The sequence below is a fragment of the Brassica napus genome, chromosome A3, assembly GCF_020379485.1.
Source record: "Brassica napus cultivar Da-Ae chromosome A3, Da-Ae, whole genome shotgun sequence".
In the NCBI taxonomy this organism is placed as follows: domain Eukaryota; kingdom Viridiplantae; phylum Streptophyta; class Magnoliopsida; order Brassicales; family Brassicaceae; genus Brassica; species Brassica napus.
In genome coordinates, this window is record NC_063436.1 from 13,956,617 (window position 1) to 13,969,086 (window position 12,470).

Genomic DNA, 12,470 nt, shown 5'->3' on the forward strand with positions numbered 1-12,470 from the left:
CGTAAGATGAAAGTGACCCATCACCACCACATGACATCACTATTATATTGATACACATGGCCCATGTGACATGGAACTCTGAGTCCGCTTCTTTTCCGCCACAAATGCAGTGGAATCAGATGATGGCCAAAGATGAGAACCGTGTCTCCAAAGAAACTTCACAGTTAGATCATCACCAGACCAAGAAAATTAAGACTTATGGTAATGTGAAAACCGAGACGGGTGCAGAGAATGAGAAAAACTGTTGGAGATCAAAACTGGTTGGGGCCAGAAGGTGTTACACGAGTTATCTCACTCGTGAAGAAAAGTCCCAAGACTTGAGATGAGCTTCTTCTAATGTTATTTCTGATAAAACTGTACTTTCTTTATTTCTTATGCCTGAGCATTGTGAGCCGCTGAATCTGTTCTATTTATCGGCTGGTGTTTGTGTTTGATGTATTACACAATAGATTTTCTCTCTTGGAATCAAATGTATATATACATGTTTCAAATTTCTATATTTAAATTCCTATCTTATATAAGAGTTAAAAAAACTATTCTTGATGTTCTTCATCACTTTGTGCTTGCAGTCCATAAACTTGATGCTACATGCAAGATATCTCCTAGTCCTGTTAAGTACAAAACAGCTTAGATAAAACACTCAGGACAAACATCAAAATGCTCAAGATTGAATTTTCAAGGCAGATTCTTGAAACAAAAAAGAAACATTTACAAACCTCAGTGCTACTGGAGTTTGTTTCCCCTATAGTTTGCGCCTCTGCTTTTTCATTTGAGTAACTTCAATAATTGAAAATTGACAATTAGCAAAAAGCTTAACTCATATGTTGAAATAGAATGGAGACAAAAGATTAAAGAAGAAGGAAGACTCACGTCGACAGTATAGTAACCCAAATGAGTTCAATACAATCAACCCAAAGAAGCCTTTGGTCTACAGGAATTACACCATACGTAACCAAGTGAGCCAATGGCCAAAGCTTCCACCCTGCCTGCACAAAATCAAAATCATACAGACCAACTAAAACATTAAGTTTTTATATGATTATTTTTTTTTTTTAAAAAGGCAAGTAGAGATTATTATTACAGTGATCATTGGCCAAAACGTGGTCTTGATCTCGCCGAAAATCTTAGCTGGTGACTGGAAACGCAATAAGCCTAAGACTGTATAGTAGATAGTGTTCCAAATCGCTGACCACACGGTTTGATCAAAGGCCACTTTTGCAGGGACAACCCACCAATCTTGAAAAGGAAACAGAGCCTTGTAAACCAAAAAAAAACATGTTATTACAACCTATCTTGACAGGAAAAGATTGTCCTTTTTTGTTTTGTTTTACCTCGCAGAATTGGTAGTAATAATGAGAGAGCGAACCATGGAGAGTGAAACCAACAAGACCTGATCTAAGAACACGAGTTCTATCAAACTCAAACAGAGGCTTTCCTTCGTAACACTGTACATAGCCAAAAAAAAATGGTTAAGACAGAACTCAAAAAATGAGAAGTTTTTTGTTTTTTAGTTTAGTTTATGTAATTTTACTTGTGCAATCCAATCTCCTAGAGAATACACAACTCCACTGATGGCCATCTTCGCTAAAACAGGGTTTGTTTTGAGGATTTGCTCATACGCAACCCAGTTGTGTTCAGGTGCGTATCTAAGTATCTCGTACAGAGTCCAACCCTAAAGAAGAAGAGTAAAGATCGTTATATACAATACAATCACATAAAAGGAGAAAGCTTTGACACTAAAAGCTTACATGCCAATAGTCATGATCGATGGAGAGAAGCTTGGTGACGGCAACGGTGCCGGCGGCGAGAACTATGGCTGCGTTGATCCCTCGACTCATCAGCCGATCGGAGTCTCTATATCCTTCTTCTCCCTTTGGTTCTTCTTGTGGATCGAAGGTGTCACTCTTCTTCACATCGATTGCTTCTCTGTCTTCAGTGATTGATCTAACGATCAAGCTTCTTCGCTCTGTTATCCTCTGTTTCTGAGTCTTTGAACGGTTTAGTCTGGGGGATTGGGTATGGGTTCTGATCGATGGAGGAAACTTCACGGAGAAGATGATGGTGGGAGAGCAGCATAGAGATGCCATGGGCTTTGTACTTGCTCGAAGGAAGAGTCTTTCCCAGTTTAACTCTTCTTGTTGGTTTTGTCGGAACAAAAGTGCAGAGTTTTGGTGACCAAACTCGGCTTTATTGCGATACTGACCGAACCGGAGTTTGAGATTTCGATAAAGATAAACCGATCGGCTCAAATTAAAACCGGTTTGCAGATTCCTAAGTAAAGGGAAAAAAAAGAAGGTCCTACCGAGATTTGAACTCGGGTTACTGGATTCAGAGTCCAATGTCCTGACCACTAGACCATAGGACCAGTTGCTATCAGTTACTTTAGGTCAGTTTAAGAAGGAAATGTATTATTCGCCATGGTGGCCACCGAGGCAGTTTTCTATTGTGACCACTGACCAGAGTCGTGAGTCGTGAGTCGTGACAACTACCAAAAATTTTAAACATTGGCTTAGGGCATATTATTTTTATAATTAATTTAAAAGGCAAAATTCCAAAATAATATTCTATATGATCAACTCATAAAAACATTTTGAAAAGTTGTTTTAATTTGAACCTTATTTACTACTGTTCTTCTTAGAACTTGTTTGCTATAATCACAATTTAAAGTTAAGAATCAGTTAGTTGCAGTAATATCCATTTAAAAAACAAATACTAGAATATTTTCTTCTTTTATTCAATCCTTGTCTCTTATTGTTTTTTTTATATAAAATTGACATTGTAATAAAAAACATACAGTCTAAACCCAAATCCATATTGATATCATTGGGATTATTTTCTCTTAGTCTATATTATTCATTCTAAAAGTTATATCTGGTGTAATGTTGCAGTTTTATTTATCAAAATAAACATACAAAAACTATTAAAACATTTTTGACAAATTTTTCTTTGAAGACTTATTTTACAAAACTAATCATATTTTATTATTTATTGTAACAATTTAATAAATAATACAGATTTTTTTTGGTCTATTGCGCCAAAAATCCTTAACACGACTCTGGTTGTAAGTTGTAACGATTTGATCTTGCTTGTTATATTCGGTTTGGTGTGTTCACCCGGGAGCACAAGACAACTTCATCTAGTTTACCACTTCTCATCTAGTTTACATCACCAGATAAACAGCGAGATGCTGCACAGCAGCACAGGTAGTGTTGGAAGTGAGTGACGTCATCTGATAGTGACTGGCACGTGAGACACTCGCCAGCAGGAAAACAGTTGTGAGAATCCAATTCCAACTTAACTTTTTCTTCCTTGCGGCCACTTTTGTCTTTTTCACCGTTTCCACTTTTCACCACCCCCTTCTATTCTCCATCAAACACGCGCCTCGACAAAGCGCGTGTCGTTCAGCATACCGGTCACACTAACAAAAAACCAATTATTCTCTGTTACTGTCCTAAAAATTGGACATGTTTGAAACAAGGGAAATTGGGCTGTATAGCAAGGAAAAAAAGCATAATTCACCAAACAACCAATTTCCCTAACTTTTCTATACACACCGTCAAATATATATAATAATACAGTATTGTCCCTTCTTGCAACCGGCGTAACCTGCAGAGAAAAAAAATTAAAATTCATAATTATTATGTGTAAAAGTAAATTGTGGCTTAATTTTCTTCACATCTTAGAAAATACTTGTGAGACGACGTGTTACAGTTGAAGTAGAGAAGGAGCAATCCGAGCCTCTTTTCCTTCTCAAAATTTTGGAATTATTGATGAAATTGTATTGTATATATTGATGGTGAAGGGTTGTAGTGGATAATAGAGTTTCAAAGACTCGTGTGGTGTATGCACAAAAGTTAATCGGAGAAGATGAACTGTGTATATTTTTCTACTATGCTATTTTATTATGTTCCATTCCATTTAATTATTACTAAAAAATGTTTTATTTTGTTTAGAAATATAGTTTTAATTTTTTAAAGTTCTTGTTACATGTTTTTGAACATGTAAAAATCTCACTATGATCTATATTGTATAGTTTAATATTACATAATATAGTTTAATATTACATAATATAATGTACTTTTTATATTTTAATATTTGGGTTTAGATTTTATATTTAGATTAGGGTTTAGTGATTATAGTTTAGGGTTTAGTATTTAGAAGGCAAAGGGGTATTGTTGGGGTTAGCATTAACTTCTTCCATGTAATTATATGCATCATAACTTCACCACTATGTTATTTAATTTTGTTCCATTCTATTTGGGTTTAGGGTTATATTTGAGTTAGGATTTATATTTGGGTAAGGGTTTAGTGATTAGAGTTGGTTTATATTTGGCTTTAGGGTTTAGTGATTAGAGTTTTGGTTTATATTTGGCTTTAGGGTTTAGTGATTAGGGTTTTGGTTTTAGTATTTAGTAGGTGAGGGGTATGGTTGGGATCAACATTAACTTATTCCATGCAATCATATATGTTTCATAATTTCACCAATATATATGTACTATGCTATGTATTTTGTTCTATTCTATTTGGTTTTAGAGTTTATTTTTGGGTTTATGGTTTAGTGATTAGGATTTTGGATTTAGTATTTAGTAGGTGAAGGGTATGGTTGGGGTCAATATTAACTTATTCCATGAAATCATATATGTTTCATAATTTCACTAATGTACTATGTTATGTATTTTGTTTCATTCTATTTGGGTTTAAGATTTATACTTGGGTTTATAATTTATATTTGGGTTTAGAGTTTAATAATTAGAGTTTAGTAATTAAGGTTTAGAGTTTCGTATTTATGAATTGGAGGTAGTGTTTAGTATTTAAGGATTGTGGATGTTGTTGCGTCCTTCTATACTATTTCAGTGACATGGAGTAGAAAAATACGTGCATATGTATATTACCATATATTTTTTTTAGATGTTGGGGTTTGAGTAATGTTTAGTACTTAGGTGTTGCATAGTGATTGAGATAATGTTTAGTACTTAGGTGTTGCATAGTGATTGAGATTTAGGATTCAGTATATAAGGGTTGGAATAATGTTTAGTATTTAGGATTATGAGTGGAGTTATAATTTTATACTATTTCAACGATATGGAATAGAACATTCGGTGTATATATGTTGTTAATGAACATGTGACGTGGATGTTTGATATGTGATTATAAACACGCTACAAAAGGAAAGACGTCGCCTATTTTTCACTTGCAACTGGAAACCTGTTATGAAAAAGGATAGAACCGGATGAAATGTGTTCAAAGAGTCTGACATTGAATTATGTCAAAATCAATGCTACTCATTTAATTTATCACTCAAATATGGCTATTTGGCCAATAAGCCCTTGAAACAAGTCGCTGGTCGGATTTGGAATCTTAAACAAAAAAAAGACCAAGAATGCAACTTGATTACAGTTGTACACATCATGGCGTTAAATCATTGATTAATCAATTGAGTTTTCATTTGATTAATTATGTTTAATGGATGTATGTTGTACTGATCTCAAGCAACAGTATCATTGGTCAATTTTGATTCATTATAAAAATTAAACCCTTTGAACAGAGTGAGTTTCCTGGTTGTTTCAGTAACAAAAAAAAAGTTAGCATTTTTTTCTGGATTGGGTTTAGTAATAAAAGAAAAAAGAAAAAAAGAAGACTTTCCCACTTTTAGTTTAACACACCAACCATTCGTTGATGACGATTCCTCTGCTTTTCCAGTAAGTTTCACTTTATCTTCTCTTCTCGAGATTGGTTAACTTCTCCTTCGATTGGTTATGGATCTTGTCGCTTTCTTGATGTTTCTTTGATGGCTGCTTGTTTACAGATCCCTAGACATCGTCTTGTTCCATTAATGTTTGGTTTACTTCATCCTGACTTGGAACAATGAAGAGATCTAAGCTCTACTGTCTTCCCCTGCTCTTGTCTCTGCTGATTTTGTCTCCTTCCTTCTCCTTTGCTGCTACAAATCCTGATGATGGTAACCACTTCTAGATTTACTTTTATGTTTGGTCTTAGTAGATTTGAATTATAATATCCCCAAGTGAGATCTGTATATATGGCTTGAGAACTAACCAGCATTGCTGTAATTTTTTTGAAACAGTTGCTGCGGTGAACGGCCTGTTCGCTGCACTTGGATCACCTGTTCTCCCTGGTTGGATTGCTGCTGCTGGAGACCCATGTGGTGAATCTTGGCAAGGCATTCTCTGCAATGGCTCAGATATAATAAGCATGTAAGTTATTTTCACAGAGACTAAACAACTATCATTTATTTCTTTATGTTAATTATGGTTTTTTTAATGGTTACAGAACCTTAAATGACGCCAATTTGGGAGGAGAGCTTGGTGACACCAACTTAGTTAGGCTCCATTCTATCAGGACAATGTAAGCATTTTTTTTACACACAACATGTTACAGTTCTGTCCAAACCATTTTAGATATATCTCTTGTAACGTTTTGTATGTTTACTGTGCTCTCTCTCTCCAGAGACTTCAGCAACAATCATATAGGAGGAAGCATACCTTCTACTTTTCCGGCTACATTGCAGCAATTGTATGTATACAAAACCTTATACCAATTTATATGTATATAGTTTGTTGATTTTGTAACAGTTTGTATGATAATGGTCTATACCTTTTGGCAGTTCTCTTTCATCTAATCAGTTCACCGGAACCATCCCTGAATCTTTAGGAACACTAAGTTCTCTGAGTGACATGTAAGTTCTCTTATTACTTCCCCAATATCTGTCTGAATATTTCTAATTAATACTATTCTTTTTTCAGATTTTTGAATAATAATAATCTCTCAGGAGAGCTACCTGATGTGTTTCAAAACCTTGTTAGCCTGATTAATCTGTATGCTTCTTCTTTTTTTATGAATGGTTTTGTGAACAGTTACTGTTTCTATGGGTTCCTGTAGTGATCTAATATCTTTGTGCAGAGATATATCAGCTAACAATCTAAGCGGCATGTTGCCTCCTTCAATGGGGAGTTTGTTAGCTCTTACAACATTGTAAGTTTTGGTCTTTTATTTTTCAATTTCTGTCTCTCTTTGTTTGGTTCTTCACCAAAGCTGATATATCTGAGTTTTTCAGACATGTTCAGAACAATCAGCTCTCAGGAACTCTAGACGTTCTTCAAGACCTTCCTCTTAATGACTTGTAATGTTTCTTTCTCTCACAACACTGTGATAATCCTTTCAGAAGTCTTTGTTGTTTAATGTGTTTCTTGGAAACAGAAATGTAGAGAATAACCTCTTCTCTGGAGCCATACCGGAGAAACTACTAAACATTCAGACATTCCTGTAAGTACTCTCTAAACATTCATGTTTTTTTTTCTCTTTCAATTGCTTTTGTTTATGCTTAAACTTGGTGATGCAGAAAGGAAGGGAACATGTTCAACTCCACCACAGTTGTTGCACCATCATTGTCTCCGTCTATATCTCCAACAAAACCTTCTCCTCCTAGGCGGCCATTTTTTGGAGTTCCACCACCTCCTGCACCTGAAAGAAACCGAGGGAAAGCTTCTGATGGACCTTCTCCTTCAGAGGAATCCAGCTCTTCACATACTAAACGGATAGTCCTCATATCATTCGGCGGCGTCATCCTCTTCATCATTCTAGTTCTAGCACTACTCTTGCTCTTGCCAAAATGTGCAAGACGAAGAAGAGTCTCTAAACGGCATCAAGTTGGTGCTGACAGAGTACACAGAGAGAATCCTCTGGAGAACATGCCTCCTGTACTGCCACCACCTGTTCGGTCTGAGAAAGGTAAAAAGATTTTGAGATTATGCAATGTTTTTTTGGAGATTAACTTTCCTAATATCATTGTCCTTATGAAACAGTACCCTTCACCAAAGCTGGACAAGAACCAAAGGTTTTTCATGACCTTGAACGGCTGCAAAGACCTCCTCCTCCTCCACCACCGCCTATAACAAGACAGGAGAGTCAAGATATTGACTTTTCAATGTTAATGCCACCACCGCCTCCTCCTCCACCTCCACCACCACCTCCTCCTCTAGCTGAGAAGGTCATTGTGATGCCAATCAAGTCTCCGGAGAGACCCTTTAAGAAGCCTTCCCCTAAAACACGCTTACATGTTACTTCCGTGAAGCACTATTCAATTGCATCTCTTCAGCAATACACACAGAGCTTCTCTCAGGAGAATCTCCTCGGCTCAGGCATGCTTGGGAGCGTTTACAGGGCTCGTCTTCCCAACGGGAAGCTCTTGGCTGTCAAGAAGCTGGACAAGAGGGCTTCTGAGCAGCAACAGGATCACGAGTTCATCGAGCTAGTGAACGATATAGATATGATACGCCACGCCAACATCGTTGAGCTTGTTGGTTACTGCGCTGAGCATGATCAGAGACTACTGATCTACGAGTACTGCAGTAACGGTACTTTACAAGACGGTTTGCATTCAGACGATGAGTTCAAGAAGAAACTCTCGTGGAGTACACGTGTCAGAATGGCACTTGGAGCTGCAAGAGCCCTTGAGTAAGTTTCCTTGTTTTTAAAAAAATTTAAGTAAAAGTAAGTTTCTGACTTTTTGGTTAATGTTGTTAAGGTACTTGCATGAGGTGTGTGAGCCACCAATCATACACAGAAACTTCAAGTCAGCCAATGTCTTACTAGACGATGATCTGAGTGTTCTTGTCTCGGATTGTGGTTTGGCACCATTGATATCATCAGGCTCTGTGAGTCAGGTAAAGTAGCTAAACCCAATGAGCTATTGTGGTTTCTTGAAGATCTAAAAGCAACTGTTTTATTGTATGAATCAGTTGTCAGGACAGTTGCTTGCGGCTTACGGATATGGAGCTCCAGAGTTTGATTCAGGAGTCTATACATGGCAGAGTGATGTATACAGTTTTGGTGTTGTCATGTTAGAACTCTTAACTGGTAGAATGTCCTACGACAGGTATGGGTTCTTCACTTAGTTCTTTTTTGGGGTAAATCTCATAAATAGCGTTTTTTTAGTTTATATTACAAAAAAATAGCACTTCAAGAGAAAAAAAAAATAGCACTTATTAATCAATAAAAACACTTGATTACCCTAAATCCTAAAACCTAATCCACCGTCTAAATTTTAAACCCTAAATTCTAATCACAAAACCTTAAACTCTAATATATAAACACATTTATTTTCACCTTTTAATGAATGCTATTTTGAAGATTTTCTCCCTTGTATGCTATTGAAGGGTATTTTTTTGTTTGTTTATTTGGGGTATTCATGTGAGTTGGTTTATAGGGATCGCACAAGAGGAGAGCAGTTCTTGGTGAGGTGGGCAATCCCTCAGCTTCATGATATCGATGCATTGGGCAAAATGGTTGATCCGTCTCTTAACAGACAATACCCTGCAAAGTCATTGTCACACTTTGCTGATATAATTTCCCGGTGTGTTCAGGTAAAGAGCAGATATTGAACTATTGTGAGAAACTGTTGTTAGATGAGTGTGATTGTGTTTTGCTTGACCAAAAGGGTGTTTTTCTTGTGACAGTCTGAACCAGAGTTTAGACCATTGATGTCTGAAGTAGTTCAAGATCTTCTAGATATGATCAGAAGAGAGCGTCATGGTTCAGGGGAGCCTAGCGTAGACTAGTGAACTGTAAAGAAACATTTTATCTAGATGATCTCTGTGAATTCGCGGAACGAAGAGATGTTCAGTTCTCAGAAACAACCAAGGGGAGTAAAGCAAAGACATTGAATGAGTCATAATCCTGAGGAAGCTTATTCTGCAACTATTAAGAGGCTTATTTCATGTAAATTGGGTCAAGGGAAAGATCAGTATGCTTGCTTCCAATCTCAGATGATTTGATTGGTGGGGAGCTTGTTTTTTTTTTCCTTTCTTTTGTGAATTCTAGATTATCCCTGTTTGTTGAAGACCTCCTCTAGTATAAAAGTGTGTGTTTACTTGATTCTTTGAACCTGTGTGTACTTAAAAAAATATAATTATTTGCTTTGTGTTTGCATTCTTTCCAGTGCGTGCAACTGTGTTCATATGAAACAATGTACTTGTTAATTTGAACCAAACGTATCTGTACTTTGTTAGTTACTGAAAGGATTTGCATCATATGAGAGAATCTGTTTTTCTTTTTGTTGCTGAGTTTATTACAGGATCAAGGGTTCAAAACTGTCATTATTGAGCAATAGTTGAACTAGGACAGTGAAACAACCAAATGGACATTACAAGAACCCAAGATGAACAAAAAAGGAGTAATAAATGGGCTCCAAGAAGAACAGACAAAAATTGCTCTCTCCACCAAACCAATATCAGCATCATCCATTGCATTATCCAAAAGAATATCAGATTATTCTCAGGATGAATCCAATATTTTTTCACCCCCATGCATAGGCCCGACGTTTTTACCCCAAACTGAAGTCCCTACCTACCTTAACACGAACCAAAAATAATGAAATCCAATCCGAACTGATATACAAAAATATTCCAATGGCATTTAAGGGTTTGGTACTTTAGTGTTTGGTTACAATCCGAACTGAAATCTAAAATAGGATTCAAAAAATATTTAAAATTAGTTAAATATGTTACTATTTTTATATATGTTAAGTAAGATAATTTAGATGTTTTAGGGTATTTTTAATGTTAATTTATATTTGAATACTTTTTAGTTAGTTCAGTTAGTTGAACTAGTTTTTAATTAGATTTGTGAATGTTTTAAATATTTTTTTGTCATTTTTTAAGTTTTTAAAAGTATTTTGGGCGATTTCGAACATTGTTTATAATACGATTCGAACCGAACCCGGAAGGAACCGAAACAGTGTGTTTGTGAGATGAGGTTTTTGGATAATTTTGGTAAATTCATGATTTTTGACGTTTTCCCCCATAAGAGGCCATTTTCATGTGAATTGAACAATGTGCTTGCCTTTGAATCTACAATGATTTGTTAGGTTTGAAGTTTGTTTTCCTTTGTGAATCTTGAATTAGTCTCTCTGTTTCTAATATCAGATTAAAGTGAGGCCCTTGTTACAAACAAACGATGGTTGGTTTATAAACCTGACTATTTAAACCTAAACCGAAACCGTACCAAATTGTGTTCGGCTTTGGTATCAAATCAAACCATAAAAAAAAAGTAAAGGCCGAACAAAAGGCAATGAAAGCCCAGTCCAAAATAAAAGAACCCTAAGACTCGAAATTCAAGAACATCGCCGGTAAACTTAACGACGGCGATGAGTAGGCGGTCGAGCTACCTTCGGAAGCGCGTCCAAGAGTTCATTTAGCGTCGCTTCTCTTCCCTCTCCTCTGTTCCATGGCTTGTAGTCAACCCCAGTCTTGAACGCCACACGTACCTCGCGGAAAGCTTTACGTATTGTACGATATAGATCTTCTCCGAATGTTTCTTTTACCGCCTCTAGATCATCGACGTTGTAGGGTTTAAACGGTACATCTCCACGTTCCTCTTCTGGCACATCATAGGCTGAGGTCATCTTACCAATCCAGAGATTTCTTAGTTGGTGGGCTCTAGCGAGAGTTTCCTCTTCAGTTTCTTCTTCAGATTCCTTGTGACTCAAGCAATTGTGATAGAACTTCTGAAAATCCATCCACCCCATGCTTCTTTCAATGCCAGCATACTCATCATCATCAAGGGATGGGTAAATCTAGCAAATATACATTGGTCATCATCATCATTACCGTAATCGGATAAATCTAAAGCGTTGCATGATCAACACTTACCTTAACTAGAGAACATGATGCCAATAGTAGTTTTTCTTGTTCTTGATCCAGTTTGTCTTCAAGTGTGATCAAGTAAGAACGCCTGCCAGCAACATCCTCTTCTATGATTACACGTTTCTCCACCTCTGGTACCGCTTCTTCATCATCACCCTGGAGCGTGATCACGTAACCACGTCTTTCATCAGCATTTTGTTCCACAATGACTGCTTTCTCCACCTCTGGTACCGCTTCTTGATCATGATCCATTCTTGAACAGAGTTTTAAACAGAGACGATGGCAGAGCTTTAAAAGGGAGACAGAGACGATGGCAGATTTGAAAAGAGAACGTGATACTTAAAAGAAGAAGGATGAGACTTCTTTGATTAGTCGGTACCTTATTTGGGCCTTATTCGTATTCGGCCCAAACAATGGCAAAACTTTATACTTTGTGATGATCAACAACCACAAGTGACTAGAGTTTACGCTTGTCTCTGTTTTTTGCTCTGTTCTGATGCTCCAAGTCTTAATCAGATGCAACATAGTTATCAAACGATGTAACGTGGCTTTAAATCGTTTGCATGTGACCAGAACCATCGTCTTACTTATTCCTCCAAATATCCTTGGAGAACAGGTTTAGACCTATCGTCTCTGTTTTGCTCTGCTTCTTGTTCTGTTATTAATGTTGGATTAGGTTAGCCTTAGTCTCTTCCACGCCATGGATCCTTGACACATGCAGCAGAGACAACATCTTGACTTCCCCATAGATATGATTCACCGCCAAGCTTCTCCCAATGCAGCAGCATCAGCACCATAGCCTCAAATAAA

At 36.8% G+C, this 12,470-nt stretch overlaps 3 protein-coding genes and 1 non-coding gene across 5 annotated transcripts; 1 reads left to right on the top strand and 3 right to left on the bottom strand.

Annotated features, from left to right (window-relative positions):
- Positions 1 to 342: 342 nt before the first annotated feature.
- On the bottom strand, positions 343 to 2,168 carry LOC106438733 (protein SYM1). Its single transcript, XM_013879993.3, has 7 exons — positions 1,749 to 2,168; positions 1,532 to 1,672; positions 1,332 to 1,445; positions 1,082 to 1,255; positions 871 to 986; positions 717 to 777; positions 343 to 608 (listed from the first exon to the last, which is right to left on the bottom strand). The coding sequence occupies exons 1-7, from the start codon at positions 2,085 to 2,087 to the stop codon at positions 603 to 605; spliced, it is 951 nt and encodes a 316-aa protein (XP_013735447.2). The 5' UTR covers positions 2,088 to 2,168; the 3' UTR covers positions 343 to 602.
- Positions 2,169 to 2,293: 125 nt separating this feature from the next.
- Positions 2,294 to 2,365, bottom strand: TRNAQ-CUG. The gene has a single exon. It is a non-coding gene; the product is annotated as a tRNA-Gln (tRNA).
- A 3,144-nt stretch (positions 2,366 to 5,509) lies between these two features.
- LOC106438732 (protein STRUBBELIG-RECEPTOR FAMILY 3-like) lies at positions 5,510 to 9,948 on the top strand. Of its 2 annotated transcripts, XM_013879988.3 has the most exons (16): positions 5,511 to 5,699; positions 5,807 to 5,959; positions 6,083 to 6,212; positions 6,289 to 6,363; positions 6,466 to 6,531; positions 6,623 to 6,694; positions 6,762 to 6,833; positions 6,919 to 6,990; positions 7,073 to 7,138; positions 7,216 to 7,281; positions 7,358 to 7,746; positions 7,821 to 8,472; positions 8,543 to 8,681; positions 8,757 to 8,893; positions 9,224 to 9,380; positions 9,474 to 9,948. In XM_013879988.3, the coding sequence occupies exons 2-16, from the start codon at positions 5,866 to 5,868 to the stop codon at positions 9,573 to 9,575; spliced, it is 2,289 nt and encodes a 762-aa protein (XP_013735442.2). In that variant the 5' UTR covers positions 5,511 to 5,699; positions 5,807 to 5,865; the 3' UTR covers positions 9,576 to 9,948. The 2 variants fall into 2 exon arrangements, with proteins under 2 accessions (XP_048632045.1, XP_013735442.2); XM_048776088.1 differs by lacking the exon at positions 6,762 to 6,833 and having other exon boundaries at positions 5,510 to 5,699.
- A 1,201-nt stretch (positions 9,949 to 11,149) lies between these two features.
- LOC106442030 lies at positions 11,150 to 11,912 on the bottom strand. Its single transcript, XM_013883768.2, has 2 exons — positions 11,667 to 11,912; positions 11,150 to 11,590 (listed from the first exon to the last, which is right to left on the bottom strand). The coding sequence occupies exons 1-2, from the start codon at positions 11,910 to 11,912 to the stop codon at positions 11,150 to 11,152; spliced, it is 687 nt and encodes a 228-aa protein (XP_013739222.2).
- Positions 11,913 to 12,470: the final 558 nt, after the last annotated feature.

Bases quoted from the DNA above. Each gene is read 5' to 3' on its own strand.
- LOC106438733 (XM_013879993.3), bottom strand. From the start codon at position 2,087: ATGGCATCTCTATGCTGCTCTCCCACCATCATCTTCTCCGTGAAGTTT. The intron at 987-1,081 runs GTAATAATAATC...GATTTTGTGCAG, and splicing joins CGTTTTGGCCAATGATCACT to GCAGGGTGGAAGCTTTGGCC. The intron at 778-870 runs GTGAGTCTTCCT...CAATTATTGAAG, and splicing joins TGGGTTACTATACTGTCGAC to TTACTCAAATGAAAAAGCAG.
- LOC106438732 (XM_013879988.3), top strand. From the start codon at position 5,866: ATGAAGAGATCTAAGCTCTACTGTCTTCCCCTGCTCTTGTCTCTGCTG. The intron at 6,834-6,918 runs GTATGCTTCTTC...ATCTTTGTGCAG, and splicing joins CTTGTTAGCCTGATTAATCT to AGATATATCAGCTAACAATC. The intron at 7,139-7,215 runs GTAATGTTTCTT...TCTTGGAAACAG, and splicing joins GACCTTCCTCTTAATGACTT to AAATGTAGAGAATAACCTCT.
- LOC106442030 (XM_013883768.2), bottom strand. From the start codon at position 11,912: ATGGATCATGATCAAGAAGCGGTACCAGAGGTGGAGAAAGCAGTCATT. The intron at 11,591-11,666 runs GTAAGTGTTGAT...TATATTTGCTAG, and splicing joins CATCATGTTCTCTAGTTAAG to ATTTACCCATCCCTTGATGA.